This window comes from Myripristis murdjan, chromosome 9 (assembly GCF_902150065.1).
Source record: "Myripristis murdjan chromosome 9, fMyrMur1.1, whole genome shotgun sequence".
In the NCBI taxonomy this organism is placed as follows: Eukaryota; Metazoa; Chordata; class Actinopteri; order Holocentriformes; family Holocentridae; genus Myripristis; species Myripristis murdjan.
The window spans coordinates 15,263,331-15,279,710 of NC_043988.1; the positions used below are offsets into that span (position 1 = coordinate 15,263,331).

General features: G+C 43.5%; 1 protein-coding gene across 3 annotated transcripts in view; it reads left to right on the top strand.

Moving 5' to 3' along the window:
• Positions 1 to 16,029, top strand: part of rhobtb4 (Rho related BTB domain containing 4) — a 47,732-nt gene extending 31,703 nt beyond the window's left edge. For all 3 annotated transcript variants that reach the window (XM_030059846.1, XM_030059847.1, XM_030059845.1), the window contains 8 exons: positions 2,330 to 2,515; positions 2,940 to 3,759; positions 4,294 to 4,513; positions 5,704 to 5,822; positions 11,008 to 11,158; positions 11,368 to 11,456; positions 11,713 to 11,818; positions 12,127 to 16,029. In XM_030059846.1, the coding sequence (XP_029915706.1) occupies positions 2,330 to 2,515; positions 2,940 to 3,759; positions 4,294 to 4,513; positions 5,704 to 5,822; positions 11,008 to 11,158; positions 11,368 to 11,456; positions 11,713 to 11,818; positions 12,127 to 12,305 (1,870 nt within the window). In that variant the 3' untranslated portion in view covers positions 12,306 to 16,029. The remainder of the gene's footprint in view (positions 1 to 2,329; positions 2,516 to 2,939; positions 3,760 to 4,293; positions 4,514 to 5,703; positions 5,823 to 11,007; positions 11,159 to 11,367; positions 11,457 to 11,712; positions 11,819 to 12,126) is intronic.
• Positions 16,030 to 16,380: the final 351 nt, after the last annotated feature.

The following is a 16,380-nucleotide window of genomic DNA, read 5'->3' on the forward strand; positions in this document are numbered from 1 at the left end:
TTGCTGACACACAGTGACTGAGGCAGACCCAGCCATGACCACGAGAGCAGCGGCACGTACACTCTCATGACACAAGCTGAAACACTAAGCCATGATAATGAGCCTTTTACAAAGTGCTAATGTGCATTCCTGTGTATGTTTGTATGTGTGTGTGTGTGTGCTGTGATGTAATAGTTTGGTAGCGAGTTTACACTAGTGGAAATATAGATGGACTTTTGAACCTGTGTCTGCACTGCAAAAAATCTCCATCTTATAAAGTCATTTGATGAAGCAGTTCATTCAGCACTTATTGTGGAGTTGCATTTTCCTAAAACAAGAGACAACGTTTGCCTGTGGGTGAAATAATGTGGTTTTACTTGCTTTAAAGTAAGCACGACTTTAAAGTGAACGGCTATGTACTACAAAGGTTAGTGAAGACAGTTTTCTTTCTCTTTGTTTTTTTCTTGTTTTGCTTTTACAGTATCTTAGTGTCTTTTTTTTGTACAGTGTCAAGTCTGCTCAGTAAATAAACCATGTTTGGTGCAGGAACAGAGGTACTTTCCTTCAGGGAAATATGAGAAGTGTTAAAGTGGTGTGTAATGCAGTTGGCAAGCTCTCTATTCCAGGATCTGTTTCAGCACCTCCCATTTTGTGGTTTGGATCTGAATATCTCCGATGTGCTGTTTTCCCATCTGTCCGTCATTTAAAATATCTTTAGATGCCACTGACGGATTTTGACACAACTTGGTGGAATAATGTGGTGATGATGTTGCTGGTACATTACAGCATTTTGAAAATTACACTGATTAGCCTAAGGGTGTTTGATTTTCTGAAACTTGGGAGACTGATACATCTCACCATTGTGTTGTCACATTGTCAAAATTATACTTATCTGCCCAATGGGGGCACTATATTATTATTAGTTTTGCTCATCTATATGTCACATGCAATATTCCAGACAGCACTAATCTGATTTTGACAAAACCTGAGGAAATGATGCATCAAAATTACACTAACTGACCTGAAAGGGAACTACAATTACAGCTCAAAACAGCATGACATATTTGTTGCTGATTTGCCCAGACAAGGATTTTATTATTCATAGACATGTTGGCCTTGTTTGTTGTTTAATTTGTTTTTCTTATTGTTTTTCCCCTTCTTCTTCTTTTTTTTTTTTGTATTAAATTTCAGTGAACAGTTTGGTTACAGTGATGACTGATAAGCCATTCACTTCATATGTATTATCTTTCTCAGATTTATCTCATTTTTCCCAGTATGTTACACATTGATAATGGACATGCAGATGTCCAATCTACACACATATGTTAGCTCTCCATTTCATTATCATGGGCTGTTAGGCCTGTTTCTATGTACTGCCAATGTAACATAGACCTAAAGTAGTCATCCACAACTGATAGTGTTTAATGCCCTGAGTTTGTTTTCGTGACAGGACATATAGGAACAGTAGGTTCTTGCACTGTAAGCATTGTGCTGGCGCTAATTGATCTGCCTTTGTGACACAGAGCCCTCTCAACCATCACCTAGACACAGACAGACAGATACACACACACACTCATTCACACACTCACAGGCCTGTCATAGCCATGCCACAGACATCAGCACTAGAGAACAGCCGTAAGTGCTGCTGTCTGCTTGCTCTAACACATCAGCTGAGGAAATGAATTTCTGTGTGTGTGTGTGTGTGTGTATGTGTGTGTGTGTGTGTGTGTGTGTGTGTGTGTGTGTGTGTGTGTGTGTGTACTGATCTATTCTTAGCTTCCTCTTTGTGGCCCCTGCAGCCTTGGGGGGCTTAGGGAGATTTACGTAAGAGAGAGAGGGACAGGGGCTATGTGGTTCACCAGTGCCACAGGCCAACAGAGCAACCATGCATGCACATGCACATGCAAACACACACATGCAAACTGCACCCTTGTGACCCCACCTTGTTTCTTGCTCAGTGGCATTGGCCATGCTCCCACAATGCCTTACGGCTCTTGAACAAGCTTCTTGCATGTACATATATGTTTTAACATAAACTGACAAGCCGGTCAGTGACTCAGGACTGACCATCTTATTTTTTTCTCTGTCTTGCATCCCTTTCACCTCAGAGACTCCTTGTCTTCTCTCTGCTGTCATCTCATCTCCTCCTCTGACTCTGTCTTCCAATCCATCTCATTATTTCTCCTATTTTTCCCCTCTGTTTCTTGACAGTGTATCAGCTCTCTTCCTCGCTGTTTGGTGTTAATCTTTTTTTCTCATATTAGCACACTGATCTCCATGCAATGAAGAATATTATTTGTATCCTCTGTTTTTCTCTGTCTAACTAGTTATTTTTCTCTCCTATCTGCAGGTCTGACGTAGTGGTGCTGTGTTTCTCTCTGGCTAACCCTAACTCCCTGCGCCATGTTCGCACCATGTGGTTCCCAGAGATCAAGCACTTCTGTCCCCGAACGCCCATCATCCTGGTTGGCTGCCAGCTGGATCTGCGCTACGCTGACCTGGATGCTGTTAACCGCGCACGCCGACCCCTAGCCAAGTGAGACCCCAATTAATGTCTGGCATAAATAGCCAAAAGCAGATAGAGCATGGGCTGAAATGGTATTCAGATAGGATTTCATGTAGAGCTCCTACAATTAATCAGCCACTGAGTGGTTAATGGCACCATAATGGTAACTGTACTGACGGATAATCATTCTAAAGATGACACTAGCAGCTGGTCTATTCTGATGTTGTTAAGCATAGTGTGCATGGTGTGTCATTTTGTAATCTACCAAGTAGTGTGCTGGTCTGTATGCTATTGTCCACTTGTGAAAAACATCACATGCACAACCATCACTGCATGATCTCATTTGTGGCTTCATGTTATTGTTGCCATATTCAACAAGCATTTGGCTAAATCGCTGCCTTATCATTGTTGTTGTTTAACATTATCTTCATCATTATCTCTTCCTGACTCACAGACCCATCAAACCTACAGATATCCTTCCGCCAGAGAGAGGCCATGAGGTGGCTAAAGAACTTGGCATTCCCTACTATGAGACCAGCATTGTTGCCCAGTTCGGAGTCAAAGATGTTTTTGACAATGCCATCCGAGCTGCCCTCATCTCTCGTCGTCACCTGCAGTTCTGGAAGTCCCACCTGAAGAAGGTGCAGAGGCCACTTCTTCAGGCGCCCTTCCTGCCTCCCCGCCCCCCACGCCCCATAGTGGGCATCCCAGACCCTCCTCCCACAGATGGCGAAGGCCCCGACTCCCTCTTCTGCCAGCCGCTGTGCGCCGATGTGCTCTTCCTCCTCCAAGGCGGCGCCACACGTGTTTTTGCACACAAAGTCTACCTGGCCACTTCCTGCTCCAAGTTTTATGACCTCTTCACCCTTGATCTGAACAGCTCCTCTGTGGGCCCACGAGGGGATGAACAGGAGGGCGAGGAGCACTCGGAGAGTGGGGATGAAGATGAGCAGAGCAGGAGAGGAGCCAAGGAGCAAGCTGGGCGGACTAAGAGCTTGGACATCGATAAAGACGGGGTAGATGGAGGAGTGCGGGGACTAAACCGTCCCCCACTGCTCCAGCAGGGCTCCCTGAGGACTTCCCAGAGTGATAATGCCCTACCCTCTCGAGCTCAGTGCTCCCTGGGAGCCTTGGGGACTGGTCGTGCACTTTCAGGATGGGGAAGAGGCTTCCTGAGTGTGTGTCTTGAGCATGTTGATGATCCCATGACCGGGCGGCCACGACTCATGACTGTGGTGACCATGGATGCGCTTATACAGGAGGAGCCATTCCAGGTGATGGACTTAACAGCCCCAAAATTATGAGGGCTGGGTGATGTGGATAAAATCAAATATCATGATATCTTTGATTGAATACCTTGATCTCAATATTGTGATGATATTGTAGGAATGACTATTGTTGCTTTCACAAGATATTTGCACACAATAGGTTTTTGATGATCAATCATAAGCAATGTAGATATAATGACCAAACAAGCAGAGGAAAGTATTACAAACTAGAACTGCCTAATAAATTTAGAAAATTGCATCCCTTTTCATCGTCCCTTGTAGTGCAGACTTTAAAATCAGAAAAAGACAACACTTATGCCATATAATGTTACATTATCCAAAATCCCAGATCATATCTAGTCTCAGATCACAGAATCAACATGATATCGATACATCCCAATAAAAACATTCATACATTATAGAAATCATTCTAGCTGATGAGAACCATTGTATTGAATTGAATTGCAAGTATGATCAGGATAATTGTAATAGTGAAAACTGGGATTTATTTGATGGTTTTCTGGTTTGCTCTGGTCCCAGGCAGTACTTCAGTACTTGTATACAGGCAGCCTGGATGAAGGGCGAGGAGACCTGATGCAGGTGGCCACCATTGCTGAGCTGCTTGAGGTGTTTGACCTGCGGATGATGGTGGCTAATGTCCTGAACAGAGAGAGCTTCATGAACCAGGAGATCACCAAGGCTTTTCATGTCCGCAGAGCCAACCGCATCAAGGAGTGCCTCAATAAAGGGACCTTTGCTGGTAAACCACTGTGCCAGTCCTTCAGTATTTCAGTACCTCCAATAGCATCAGCATCATTGTAGATGTTTTCCATGTATGCATCGTTTAGAGTGTGTGTGTGTGTGTGTGAGGGAGGACTGGGGAGTGGTGAGAGTTGAGGAAGTGTGAAAGTGAGAGTGAGAGACACAGAGAGGATTTTGTTCATTCCCAGCATTTTCAGTCCAGTCTCTTGAAATGTACACTCTGCGTACATTTGATCATATATTTGCCTTTGTATATTTGCTTGAAAATATGCAATTTTATGTGTAGTGGTTTATGTGTATTCTGCAAGTCCTTTTGCTGTCATCAAAAGAGTTGATGACTACCTGTTGTGCTGTTTGGTGTTTTCAGTCTGTTTGATGTCTCTTTGTGTCCGTGCTCGTATGTGTGTCCTTTGTCTGTGTGTCTGTGTCTTACTGTCTGTCCCCCTAAGCTGTTGTGTTTGCATGTTGTCACAGCATTTACAGGCAAATGCCAGACATCCGCCATCTCTGGAAAAATTCCTGTCTCACATTCAGCTCTTCTATACTTTCTCTGTTGTTTTCATGTTAACACTCATGGAAATCTGTCTCTAACCAAATGAATGCTTATAAGAGATTTAGTAATGGATCCCAGTTTCTGTTGAATGAACGAATGAATGAATGTATGAATGAATGATTTACTTTTTCCCGTGTCTGGCCGTTACATGGCCCATCCCTTACAGGATTATTCAGACACATTTTGAATGAGACAAATTCTAATACCAACACTCTAGTTAGTAAAACAATTCAGTGATTAACCGAAAGATAGATACAATCCTGTGCTTCCAAATGCAACCACTTGCAGGATTATCATTACGCTAGCACAGATGCTGCGTTCCCTGTGGTGGCTTTACCTTCCACAGCAGCAGGCCAGAGTTCACAGAGAAGTTTCCCCATGACCTACGACCCCACGTCTGCTTTGTAGTGTCAGCGACTCTCCTTCCCTTACTCTGTGTCGGAAGCTGTTCTGTCTTTCTGTCGATTTATCTCTCTGTCTGTCTACCTGTGTCTATGTCTCTGTGTGTGTCTGTCTGGCCTTCTGTCTGCCTGTGTGTACGTCTGGATGTCCGTCCTGTCTGTCTTCCCCCCTCTGTAGCTTGGGCTTCTGTGGCACACCACGAGATGAATGCTCTTTTCCCACCCCGGTTTTAGATGTGGTGTTCCGATTGGACGACGGCTTCCTCCCGGCCCATAAGCCCTTGCTCATCTCCAGCTGTGACTGGATGGCCGCCATGTTCCGCGGCTCTTTTATGGAGAGCTACATCGAGGAGGTGAGCTCAAGACAGAGGAAGGAAAACACACTGTGAACAACTTGTGGATAGAAGTGCTGAGAAAGTTTCACTTCCTGAACTGTGGCCGCATCTGTTTTTGACAAATTTACCACACTAACCCCAGGGCACCTCTGTTTCTTCACTCACAGTGACTCTATTTTGATTTTAAATGACAACAGAAATCATAGCATCAAAAATGTAAATTCAATCACAATGGATACAACCATCCAATCTAGATATGTTTTTATTACAATGTACACACATATACAACAGGTAATATCTATCTGAGATTCTTCCCTCAGTTCAAGCTCTTACATACATTTCTTGCAAGATATCAAAAAATGAAAAATAGGGGAAACTGGACAGTTACTAGAATGTATATTCTGTGTCGAACAGGATGAATCCATAGTTAATTTATTTTGGTAGTTGTTTGAAATTATATATGGAACTTCAATATTGAGACACAATAAAATTCAGTTGTAGCATGTTTCATCTTCAGCACTAAATCAGTCAAAGAATTCAGTCTTTTTCACAACATTACTTTATGATAGAGATCCTAAAAGCAAAATTGTCATTTTTTTAAAAAAGTTTTTTTAACCTGTCCATCTTAAATTATATAAACCTTAAAAAATATCTACATACCAAATAATTACTATTATTAACTATTAACAATTGTGGAGTTGCTTTCTTGTTTCCCATGCTGGGTTCCCTGTGTTTGGGTTATAGGTTGCAGATAACTGATTCAGTAAATGAGGTTAAAATAAGTGGGTAACTGAGATAAGGTGCACTGGGTTAGAAGTTTGTTGTCTTGATGACTCTTCATTCAGACATTTGCATATGTGTGTCAGTCTGTGTCCTGTCACTATGTGCATCTGATAGGTGTGGGGGCACTGCCTAGTAGTGTCGGAGACTTGTGTAACGCTTGTCATCTGAGTGACCTAGAAACCGCTGTTTCACCTGCAAATGTGGTGAACGTTGGAACAATTACCATGCCCCCTGAGGCCTCTCCCACAGTGAGCACGTACATAAAGCACCTAAAGAAGAATGCACAGGCATCTGTAAAAGGAGCAGGAAACCTTCTGATCTTGAGACTTCCTGTTGCAAGGGGACATGTCATTTCCTGTTGTTCGCCATCAAACAAATAAGAGTTTGATTATATCGCACTTGGTGTGGGCTTGAATCCTGGTAGTTTGCTCGCTGTCAGCCTTTGAAGTCTGAAGTTAGTTCCTACAGATGTAATGTTGAGTTTTGGGCTTGTGTCTACATTAGTGTTATCCTCTGAGCTGGTTAAAAAAAATCTACTTATAAACGTCACTCAGCTGAATGAGGATGTAGCTCTAACCTGTGGGAATTCTTAACGATAACCCGAAAGAGTCCCTTTATCCAGGTCACCATTCCTCATGTGGCGGGTCTGGTTACCCCAGGCCTTTCTGTCCCCTGAGGCTCAGGTTCTGGACCTCCGGTGCTCCTCCGGGGGCAGGGTCTGTGGGCCGGACCTGACCTGCCCAGAGAGGGAGTTCCTGTCTCTGGCTGGTCGGCTGGCGGAGCCTCCCTTTGCTGTGTCAGAGAACCAGATCCTCTGGGGTACAGTTACTTTCAAGCTCAGTCGGGTTAGGTTACGTACATTCAGGCCCACAGAGGAAGGGAAGTATTCCTAAGAAACTATCTGGATGGATGGATGTATAGATGAAGATGGAGAGTACAAATGTTTTGAATAGAGTTTAGGTATCAGTGTCAAAATTATGGGAGGCAGCCTGAAATTTTGGTTAAATTAAATTTTTTTTCCATGTTTCCAGGTGGATAGCTTGTATTTTGTTCACTATTTTAGTCACTATGTGGTGCAGCTATTGCAGACTGTGTTAAAAACAGGACTTCAGCCACTGTGAGGGTGAACAGTGTGTATCGTTGGTGTGCTGCCCGTGTCTATGGCTACTCAAAATGGTTTATGCTTATGTCTATTGTGGCAGTGTTTATGGCGCGAAGCTGGCAGAGCGCAGCCGACAGGTGCCCTCGAAACAAAGCCTCAAAGCCTCATTGGACAATGAAGCTGCGACACAGTCAACATTTCTTTTTATGAGCCCTAGTGTGTGTAACTGTATTTGCATATTTTTATGATGCTGAAAAGCTCAAGCAGTTCCAGTTTATGAGTTTGATAAAACGCTGCAACAAAAACCTACAGATCACCTATTTTCCTGCTGGCCTTGAAAGTCCCACCTGCCCTGAGAGCCGCAGATACGCCTTTGATCCTGCACAGTGCAAGTGTCACTGGCACACATTTTGCATCAGACAGGATTGCCATGGCATTGACTGGCTGTATCTCTTTCTCTCAGACATACATCTTCCTGGATAAATGAGTGGCTAGTTTAAGAAGAAATTTTGATACAACTGAGCAGAAACAGTGAATGAAGCACGTAACACTGGCGTTTCAGTAAAAGCGGAGGTTTTACAGACAGACACAATAGCATCTGCACAGCCTTGAGACAGAGCAGACAGTGATGATCTGCTCATGCACTCTGAAAGGGAAGTGATACAGAAAGAGAAAAAGTGGAAATCAAATATTGAAAGTTTGGAATGCTGAGGTCTATTCAAGCATTGTCCCTAAAAAATTAACTCTTCAAGAGTGGATAGTGACGAGAATAATTTGACTTATTGTCCTATCCTAATGTGTAAGGCTCGGCTAAGAAAAACATCAGTTTCTTTCCATTTCAAGTTGTTTTACAAGCTCTAGAAACTTCAACTTCGTGTCAGAATATATAATACATGTCAATTATTGGCCACTGTGTGTTGTGCTCCAACCTGTGATCATCCAGCACTGTTCTATTTTCACTCACACCTGCTGCATTCTCGCTATTCTCCTTTCACACTTCCCTCTCGGTATTTTTAAGCTTATGCTTTTCAGTGTTCATGCCGTTGTGTGGTTGGGAACAAAAGAGTTATTGCAGAATAGCGTTAAGACTGATATGCCCTTCAAATTGACTAAGCACCGCTAAACACTGAATACAATGGCCATGTTTGTGGAAGAACTCCATGGATAGTGTGTCATAGTTAAAATGTATCCAGACTTAAAACTGCAAAAATATGGGTATTGTCTTGGGTATTGTCTTGGGTGGCACCAAAGTTGCATTCTGAGGTTTGACCTCTGTGTAATAGACTTGACAATTGCCAGCCATGGACGGTGTCATGGTACACCACTGGATTTAGTTCCAGGTGTGTGTCTGTGGTTTTGTGTTCACCGCGTGAGTATGTGTCCCCGTGGGCTATTACCTGTGGAGGAAATTAGACAGTCAAATGTGAGGGCATGTTACATTCTCAATTTTCTTCCATTCCTTCAGTCTTCTTAACCTGATTTCTTAGTTACAGTACAGTCAGGGCTCTGTTCTCAGGCTCTCTTCTCCTTTTTGTGGCGGTGGCTCAGTGACTTCCAGTGCTTTATTATGAGCTTTGACTGCTTTGTGTATTGTAATCCTGACATCTTTATTTAATCCTTTTTTTTTCTTATTGACTTTTAATTGTTCAAACTGAGAGACTAAAGAAGGAGACAGTTGACAAAATACAGGTAGCTGTCCCTGGTTTGTCCCTGAATGTGTCAGTATCCATAAATGCGACCGTGTCCACTCATTAATGTTTCCCATACCCAGGTGGGGCTTTGAGCTCCGGAGACCACCCGTGTCTCTGTGCTGTGACGTTCCAACCATAACGAGAGGTCGCACCAAGCTGACATTCTCCTAATTGGTTATGAGAGTGTAGGTTGAAGAGCACCTCAGTAGGTATTCTGGCAGCACCCCTGGAGAGCCCAGGTCATCAGCGTTATCATTTACCTCCCTTCCTGGGCTTTGACTGCATGACCTGGCTCGGCGTTGCTGTTGACCTGACTTACAGTAATTAGGCCCATTAAAAGGTCTTTCTCATTTGTATTTGCATTTATTTATTTAGCTAACTAGAGTGAAATATAGCGTGACCTTTTTAGTCCAAGTGCCTTAAGTTAGGAATGGTCTCTTTGATAGTATAGCGACATCTAGCGGTTGCTGCAGGGAATTTTGCTGATATGATTTGTTCTCACCTTGGCACACAGCCACACAGTGCCCTTATATTAAATGTATTGCTATTTCCCTTCTATTAAACTTTTTGAAGTGTGTGTGAAGTGTGCATTGTTGCTCGTTTATTATAATGGCCCCGCCAATACTATGGACATGTAGTTGGGTTGAATAGAGCTACAGTATATGTATGTTCTGTCTTTATAGATATGTTTGAAGAGCCCTGGAAATAAGTAGAGGGGGATGCTGTCATGATTGGCAGCTTGTATAGCTTAATATGTTTGGCCCATGCAAATGCCTTAAGATTTAGAGAGGCAAGACTGTAGGGTCGCCTGTTGTGCAGCACCCGTGGAGCTGTAAAGGACTCATTGCCTCGCTCCAGGCCATTTCATAATGATGAAGGACTCTTTAGGTGTAATACAAGTTGTCCTCAGGTCACCAGCTCACAAATAGAATAAATCCCCCTGTCTTTGCCTAGAATTAAATTAGCAGTGTTTTGTTTATTAGTTATACCTGCCCAACCACTGCCCTCGTAACCTTTATTGATGTGTGAATGTTTTACCTGTGATCATAATGTCAACACACTCTCCCTCCCTTAAAATGGACAGTCTGACATACAGTCTGCCTGGCAGCCTTGTTTCTGAAATTGCTCTGTCTCTAGCTCGGATGTGCAACAGGGCTGGGAGGGGATCCCACTGTGCCCAGTGTAGCAGGGCTATTCTGTGTGGGCTTTGAGATCTTTTGTGTTAGCCGCATTGCTCACATCAGTAGCCCCCAGACAGGGCTTTCATGGGACACAAGATCAAAGGGAAGTCAACCAGAACAGGCTGCTTTCTGCCCTTTACCTCTGACCCCCCACCAGATTGTGTCCTGTGATATCTTCATTTGCTTTATTCGACCCCACCAGTTGCTGGCCCTTATATATATATACTGTGTAGAAGACGTAGTATCCTAAATTGTGAGGGTTTTATCGCCCATGTCCTGCTGTGTTCCTCACCTACTGCCTCTTAGTGCCATTTGACATTGTAATGTATTTGATGGGATGAAACTCAGGTGTAATGTTCATTTTTTTTTTTATCCTTAGTATTCTGAATCTGAGCCTTCCTTCACCTCATATTTGGCATGTTTCCACTCTCTCTGGCCATTTCCAGGTATCCATTCCTAACACCAGCAGTGCCTGTATGCGTGGAGTGCTGGAATTCCTGTACTGTGGCCTGCTGACGCCATCTCCTGGTCTGGAGCCCATGGAACTAATTGTACTGGCAAACCGACTGTGTTTGCCACGCCTTGTCGCCCTCACAGGTAGAGACTATATCTACAGTACTAGGCATGTGCTGAGATAAATGTTGATCCTACTCACTAGGGTGCCTTACACCGACTAGGTGGCAGAATCGTGTTTTGGTCATGTTTTAACCCTGGACAGAATAGATGTTTATCAGAGGTGTATCACAGTTTTGGTGAGTGTAAACAGGACTACTGACATGACTGTGTGTATTGTGTGCCATCTATAGAACAGCATGCTGTGGATGAGCTGCTCCAACTGGCAATGAAAGGAACGGATATTGATGGACAGGTGTTGGCGTACCTGGAGCTGGCACAGGTCTGTTACTGAAAATTTACCTCTGTCCTTGAAATTGTATTTAGTATTACTTAAAGGAAGGAAAATGGGAATTGACATTGACTGAATGAGCATGTTAACTGGACAGTGAAAAATGGTAATTCCTGACAAACACATTTGTTTCAAGTGTTTCAGTTCATTTATTTCAATCTCACATCTCCCTTCTCACTTGCAATAAATGCTAATTTCTTGTCTTGTCTTGTTTTTTTTTTTTTTTCTCCTTTTTACCCTTACCCAGTTCCACAATGCCAAGCAACTCTCGGCTTGGTGTCTCCACCACATCTGCACTAATTATAATAGCATCTGCCGCAAGTTTCCGAAAGACATGAAGGCCATGTCTCCAGGTACAGGCTCCTCTTTTCTCTCTTTTCACTCTGTTATCTGCCTCCACCTCTCTGATAGCTGCTGATAGCTTTCTTCTCTGTAGCAGATCACACACACACACACACACACACACACACACACACCCGTTGCAGTCGCATATTGGTTGTGTTCCGTTCCCCACTGTTCAACTTCTTTCCTCTTTGATTATTCTTCCTGTCTTCACATTTAGGTTGTCCCCGTCTCCTCCTCCTTTCACATCTGTGTGCATGTGAAGTGACATCTGAAATGCCTCATCTCTTTTTCTCTTACTTGATCTCCCTCTCTGCAGAGAACCAGAGGCACTTTGAGAAGCAGCGCTGGCCTCCTGTGTGGTTCCTGAAGGAGGAGGACCGCTACCTGCGCTCTCAGAAGGAGAGAGAGCGTGAGGAGGAGATCCTGCGCAAACAGCACACCAAACGGGGCTGGTGTTTTTGGAGACACCCGTCCTCCTCGCCACATGTCTCCTAAATGTTCCCTCCATTGCCCTTGGTTACTTCATCCCGAGCCGGATCATCCCACCTAGGATAACCCCCCTCCTCTGACACGTACAGAGGAGGCCGGCTTTTAAACCCTCTATCGTTAGAGAATTGACTATCAGCGCTACTATGCCTGAATGTCAGTGTGTTTGGGGATATGTATGTGCCTCTTTATACTTGTGAGTGAATTTGTGGTTGGGTGCATTTTGACATGCTCTTGTGTGACTGGCGTGGGCTCAAGCGAGTGGTATGCTTGCATATGTGAGTCAGTGTAAATGTGTGTGTGGTTTTCATGAGTGAATGATAACCCCAGTTGAGTGCTTTGCTACTCCCCAGATGCCCTGATCTTTAAGGGCGGCTGGCATCGCAGCGCAGCCGCTTGTCCCCTCCACAAGAGCTCCATCCCGCCACCAATACTCACAGTGTCCCAGCCTTTGAGTGACTGAACTGGGAGCAAGGGCTCTCTATCTCTCTCAGTCTCCATCCTTCACATTGACCTTAATGACTATTACATGTTGACCACTGCAACTCCTCATGGGGAGGTTACCTCTGCCTTCATTTCTACAGACTGTTAGCTTGCACATGCAGAGCCGTGCCCAAAACCACCCCTCTAAAACCAGCGCTGCATCACGGAGCTGACTCGGACAACCTAGTTATTGTTATTTTTATAGTATTTTACCTTTTTTGTTGTATTTTTTCCCTATGCCGTCTAGAAAACTCTCATCAGGGGAAATGGCACACATTACTCCCAAGAGGTGTTGAGGACCTTGATGATTGCCATCATAGCGGCAGAGATGGGACTGTTAAGGTAAAGCCCAGATTTGGGCGTCCTCGTTCCAGTAAGGACAACCTTAATCCCCTTAGTGAGTTAGGACGCTCCAGTCAGGAGGTTCGAGCACAGCCACCAGCCTCCAGTCTAGTCCTGATGGTCCTCAGTGGCTGTCATCCACCGCTGCACCCCCCGAAACCCCCCTCCCCCACCCCACCCTTAGCCACACAGCACCACACACGCAAAAACACAAACACAAGCTCTTCTTGCTGAGTTGGATTCACCAAATTCCACTTCAGAGGCACTTAAAGTGACCACTCTATAGCAATGATGGGGGCGAAGAGGGCTATCCTTACTTGATACCACTGCCACGGAGGAACGATGGATGCGGTATTGAACAAGTGTGTTCTTAACATCCACGACCACTGGGTTGCGTTGAAGCGCCTCAGCCAGCCTGCCTTTACACCCCTATACCACTAGGGGCAGCACTGCTCAGGGCCCCAGCACTAACCCTCACTACAGGAGCTAACAGGAGTTTTTATGCCTGTGATTTCTACGTGCTAGTTTCTTCAGTTTTAAGCTCAACAGTAGGACTCTAATCATCCTTGCAGAGTGTTTCAAGAAAGCAAAGCACATGCACAGTGTTAATAGTGCGTTTAAAATTTGTACCTGCCTATTCATTTTTACCTGAAAACCAAAGCTGTGATTTGTTTTTGTTAAAACTCCACTATCCTCTGTTTATTTCTGTTTCCCTGCTGCTTTGACTGGCATGAGGAGACGTAGGAGAGGAGGTGGCTTGTAGGAGTAGGAGGCAGTGTAATATTTGTATCCCTCCTCCTCGTGGTGTTTTCAGCCTGTGGTGTCAGGTGCAAAGTGTCACTGCTGGACATTGCCTTCCATTCCTCTTGCTGGAATTGAAAATGGTGCTGAACACACAATAAGACAGTGTCCACATGAACACACACACACACACACACACACACGCACACACACAAACACACACACAATTTTATGTTCGCAGATTAAGTGTCTGTCCAGTTTAGTGTTATACCTGAGTGTTCACAAGTTCACATAGAAGGTGTTATACCCAGTTTTGACACATGAGCATTTTTTCTTAAACCTTGTCAGGCTCTACTCAAAGATTTTTAATACATTTAATTCTCCAAAGGCTAACAGTGTCATAGTGGGTAGGATTCAATTAAAACTTTGCGAATTGGTCATTGAGTTAAGAATGTGTAGAATTCTGATTTTACATAATTATAACCGTGAAAATTATTTTTCTGCTGTTGTATTGGGAAAAAAAACAGTGTGAGCTCTTTAGTTTCCTTGTTAACCAGGAAAGTACTGTTACTGTACTTTGGATTGAAATCGAGATTCTGGTCGTTGTTTCAGATGACGGTGGGTTTGACATGCGCATGCGATGGCATACGACAGCGTTTCTCATTTTCTCCTTAAGGGTGCTAATTTCTTTGGGCTTTTGGATTGAATGTGAAAACAAGACTTTACGGTGATGAGTTTCTATTAGCACGTTGTTCTATTTGTGGATTTGCGCCCTTCAGCTTTACCCATGGAAACTAGAGGATTGTGTGAGACATGTGGTGCGCTCTGGTTTTTTTCATGGTAGCCGTTCATCCGCTACCAAAATAGAAGCCAGATAGGATCTCACGAGACCCAAGTGAGAATTGAGCTGAATCCTTTCTGGAAAGAGTGAGAGTGGAGTGAAAGTGAAAGAGTCACAGTCAGCATTACATTCAGCCTACATATTTTGAGTTTGCCTCACAGATGCTTAAACCACCCCAACGCAGGGATTTGGGAATTCGGAAATAAGATTGAAGAGGAAGATGTCGGGGAGAGTTTTTGATGGACATCCATGGCCTCTTTTTAGTTCCCCATAGGCAAGATGACCATTAGATTTGTCTCACTAATGCCTGGTATGACCCATTAAGCCTCTTCCCTCGGTCCGTGTGCCTTAAAGATGCACAAACTTTCTCAGAACTAAAAGCTAGTTTTAGATTTCAAAAGCATTAAATTATGTTCAAACCTGCAGACGGGTTCTGCAAAGGTTACCATGATCAGTCAACAATGGTCATGATAATGATATAGCCGTCTGATTGATTCAGGTGATGCTATATGTAGTCTCAGCCTTCATCCTTATGGAGGAGACTTCTGAGCCTTGATTGGTAATTATTTGGATGTAGAAATCTGAGTCGCATCTTGGTTGGAAATGTCCTCTAACCAAGGGATTCAGAGGTAGCCATAAATAAAATACTGTACGCCTAGCAGGTAGATTGCTATAGAATAATTTTTAAAACCACTGAGTTGGAGGAAGCGAAAGCTTTTTTTTTTAATGAGCACTAGCTGGCCTGTGTGCTGGGAGGGTGCAACCACTTGTGGAATGTGGTTTAATTTGGAATGTGGTTCATTTGCGTGGTGGCCTAACTTTATCATTATAATGACACTTTGTTCTCTCTTCGGTATTGGATAGCACTTTTTCTTTTCTTCTGTTGTCTATGACTTCACCTTTCTGTGCTTGGCATGAATTGTTCCTTATGTACATAGGTTTTAAAACCTCATGATTGTAGCATGATGATATTCACTTAAGTCTTTCAGATTTTCCCACAGTGCTGAATTGAAGACAGAACAACTCATGTTTAATGTCTAGTTGGCATTGAAAGTGCCGGTAGCTATCTTTGTGCTACATGTCTTTATGCACTTCATGGCTACATGGACTTTATGCAATTCAGCTTTATGTAATTAGTCATGTTAATCAGCAGAGCTCACAGTAGCGTAATAAATATCCATGTGTAAGATTTAATACTGGGGGTACATTGAACGTATGTCTATATGAAACAAACAAATTTAAAAAAAAAACAAAAAAACAAAGTTCAGAAGACCCCATTCCCCTGTACAGTATTACAGCTGTTCGGTTCATGCTGTTACAATGGCTTACACAGTCAAGTGTATTCTTGTAAGTGTTATAAATATGTTGGGCAGAGGGCCTAGAAACAGAGATCATAACCTTAATATAGCATTTAAATTGAATTCAAGTATTGTGATATGCATATTTTAAGAATGTTTTAAATTCCTGGAAGCTTAGTGGAATGTTTTGGTTTGGCCTGAAATGCTTGTTTGCACAAAATGATTTGGCCCGGCATGATGCATGTCTCTGTTTTAGGTTAGATACAGGCTACTGTGTACACAGAGAAAGATTGGGAAGCAAGATCAAAATCTTTGTTTAGCTTTATTCCTTCCTGATTATTTGCCCCACACTGACCCCTACAGGCCAAAGTTGCTCCTA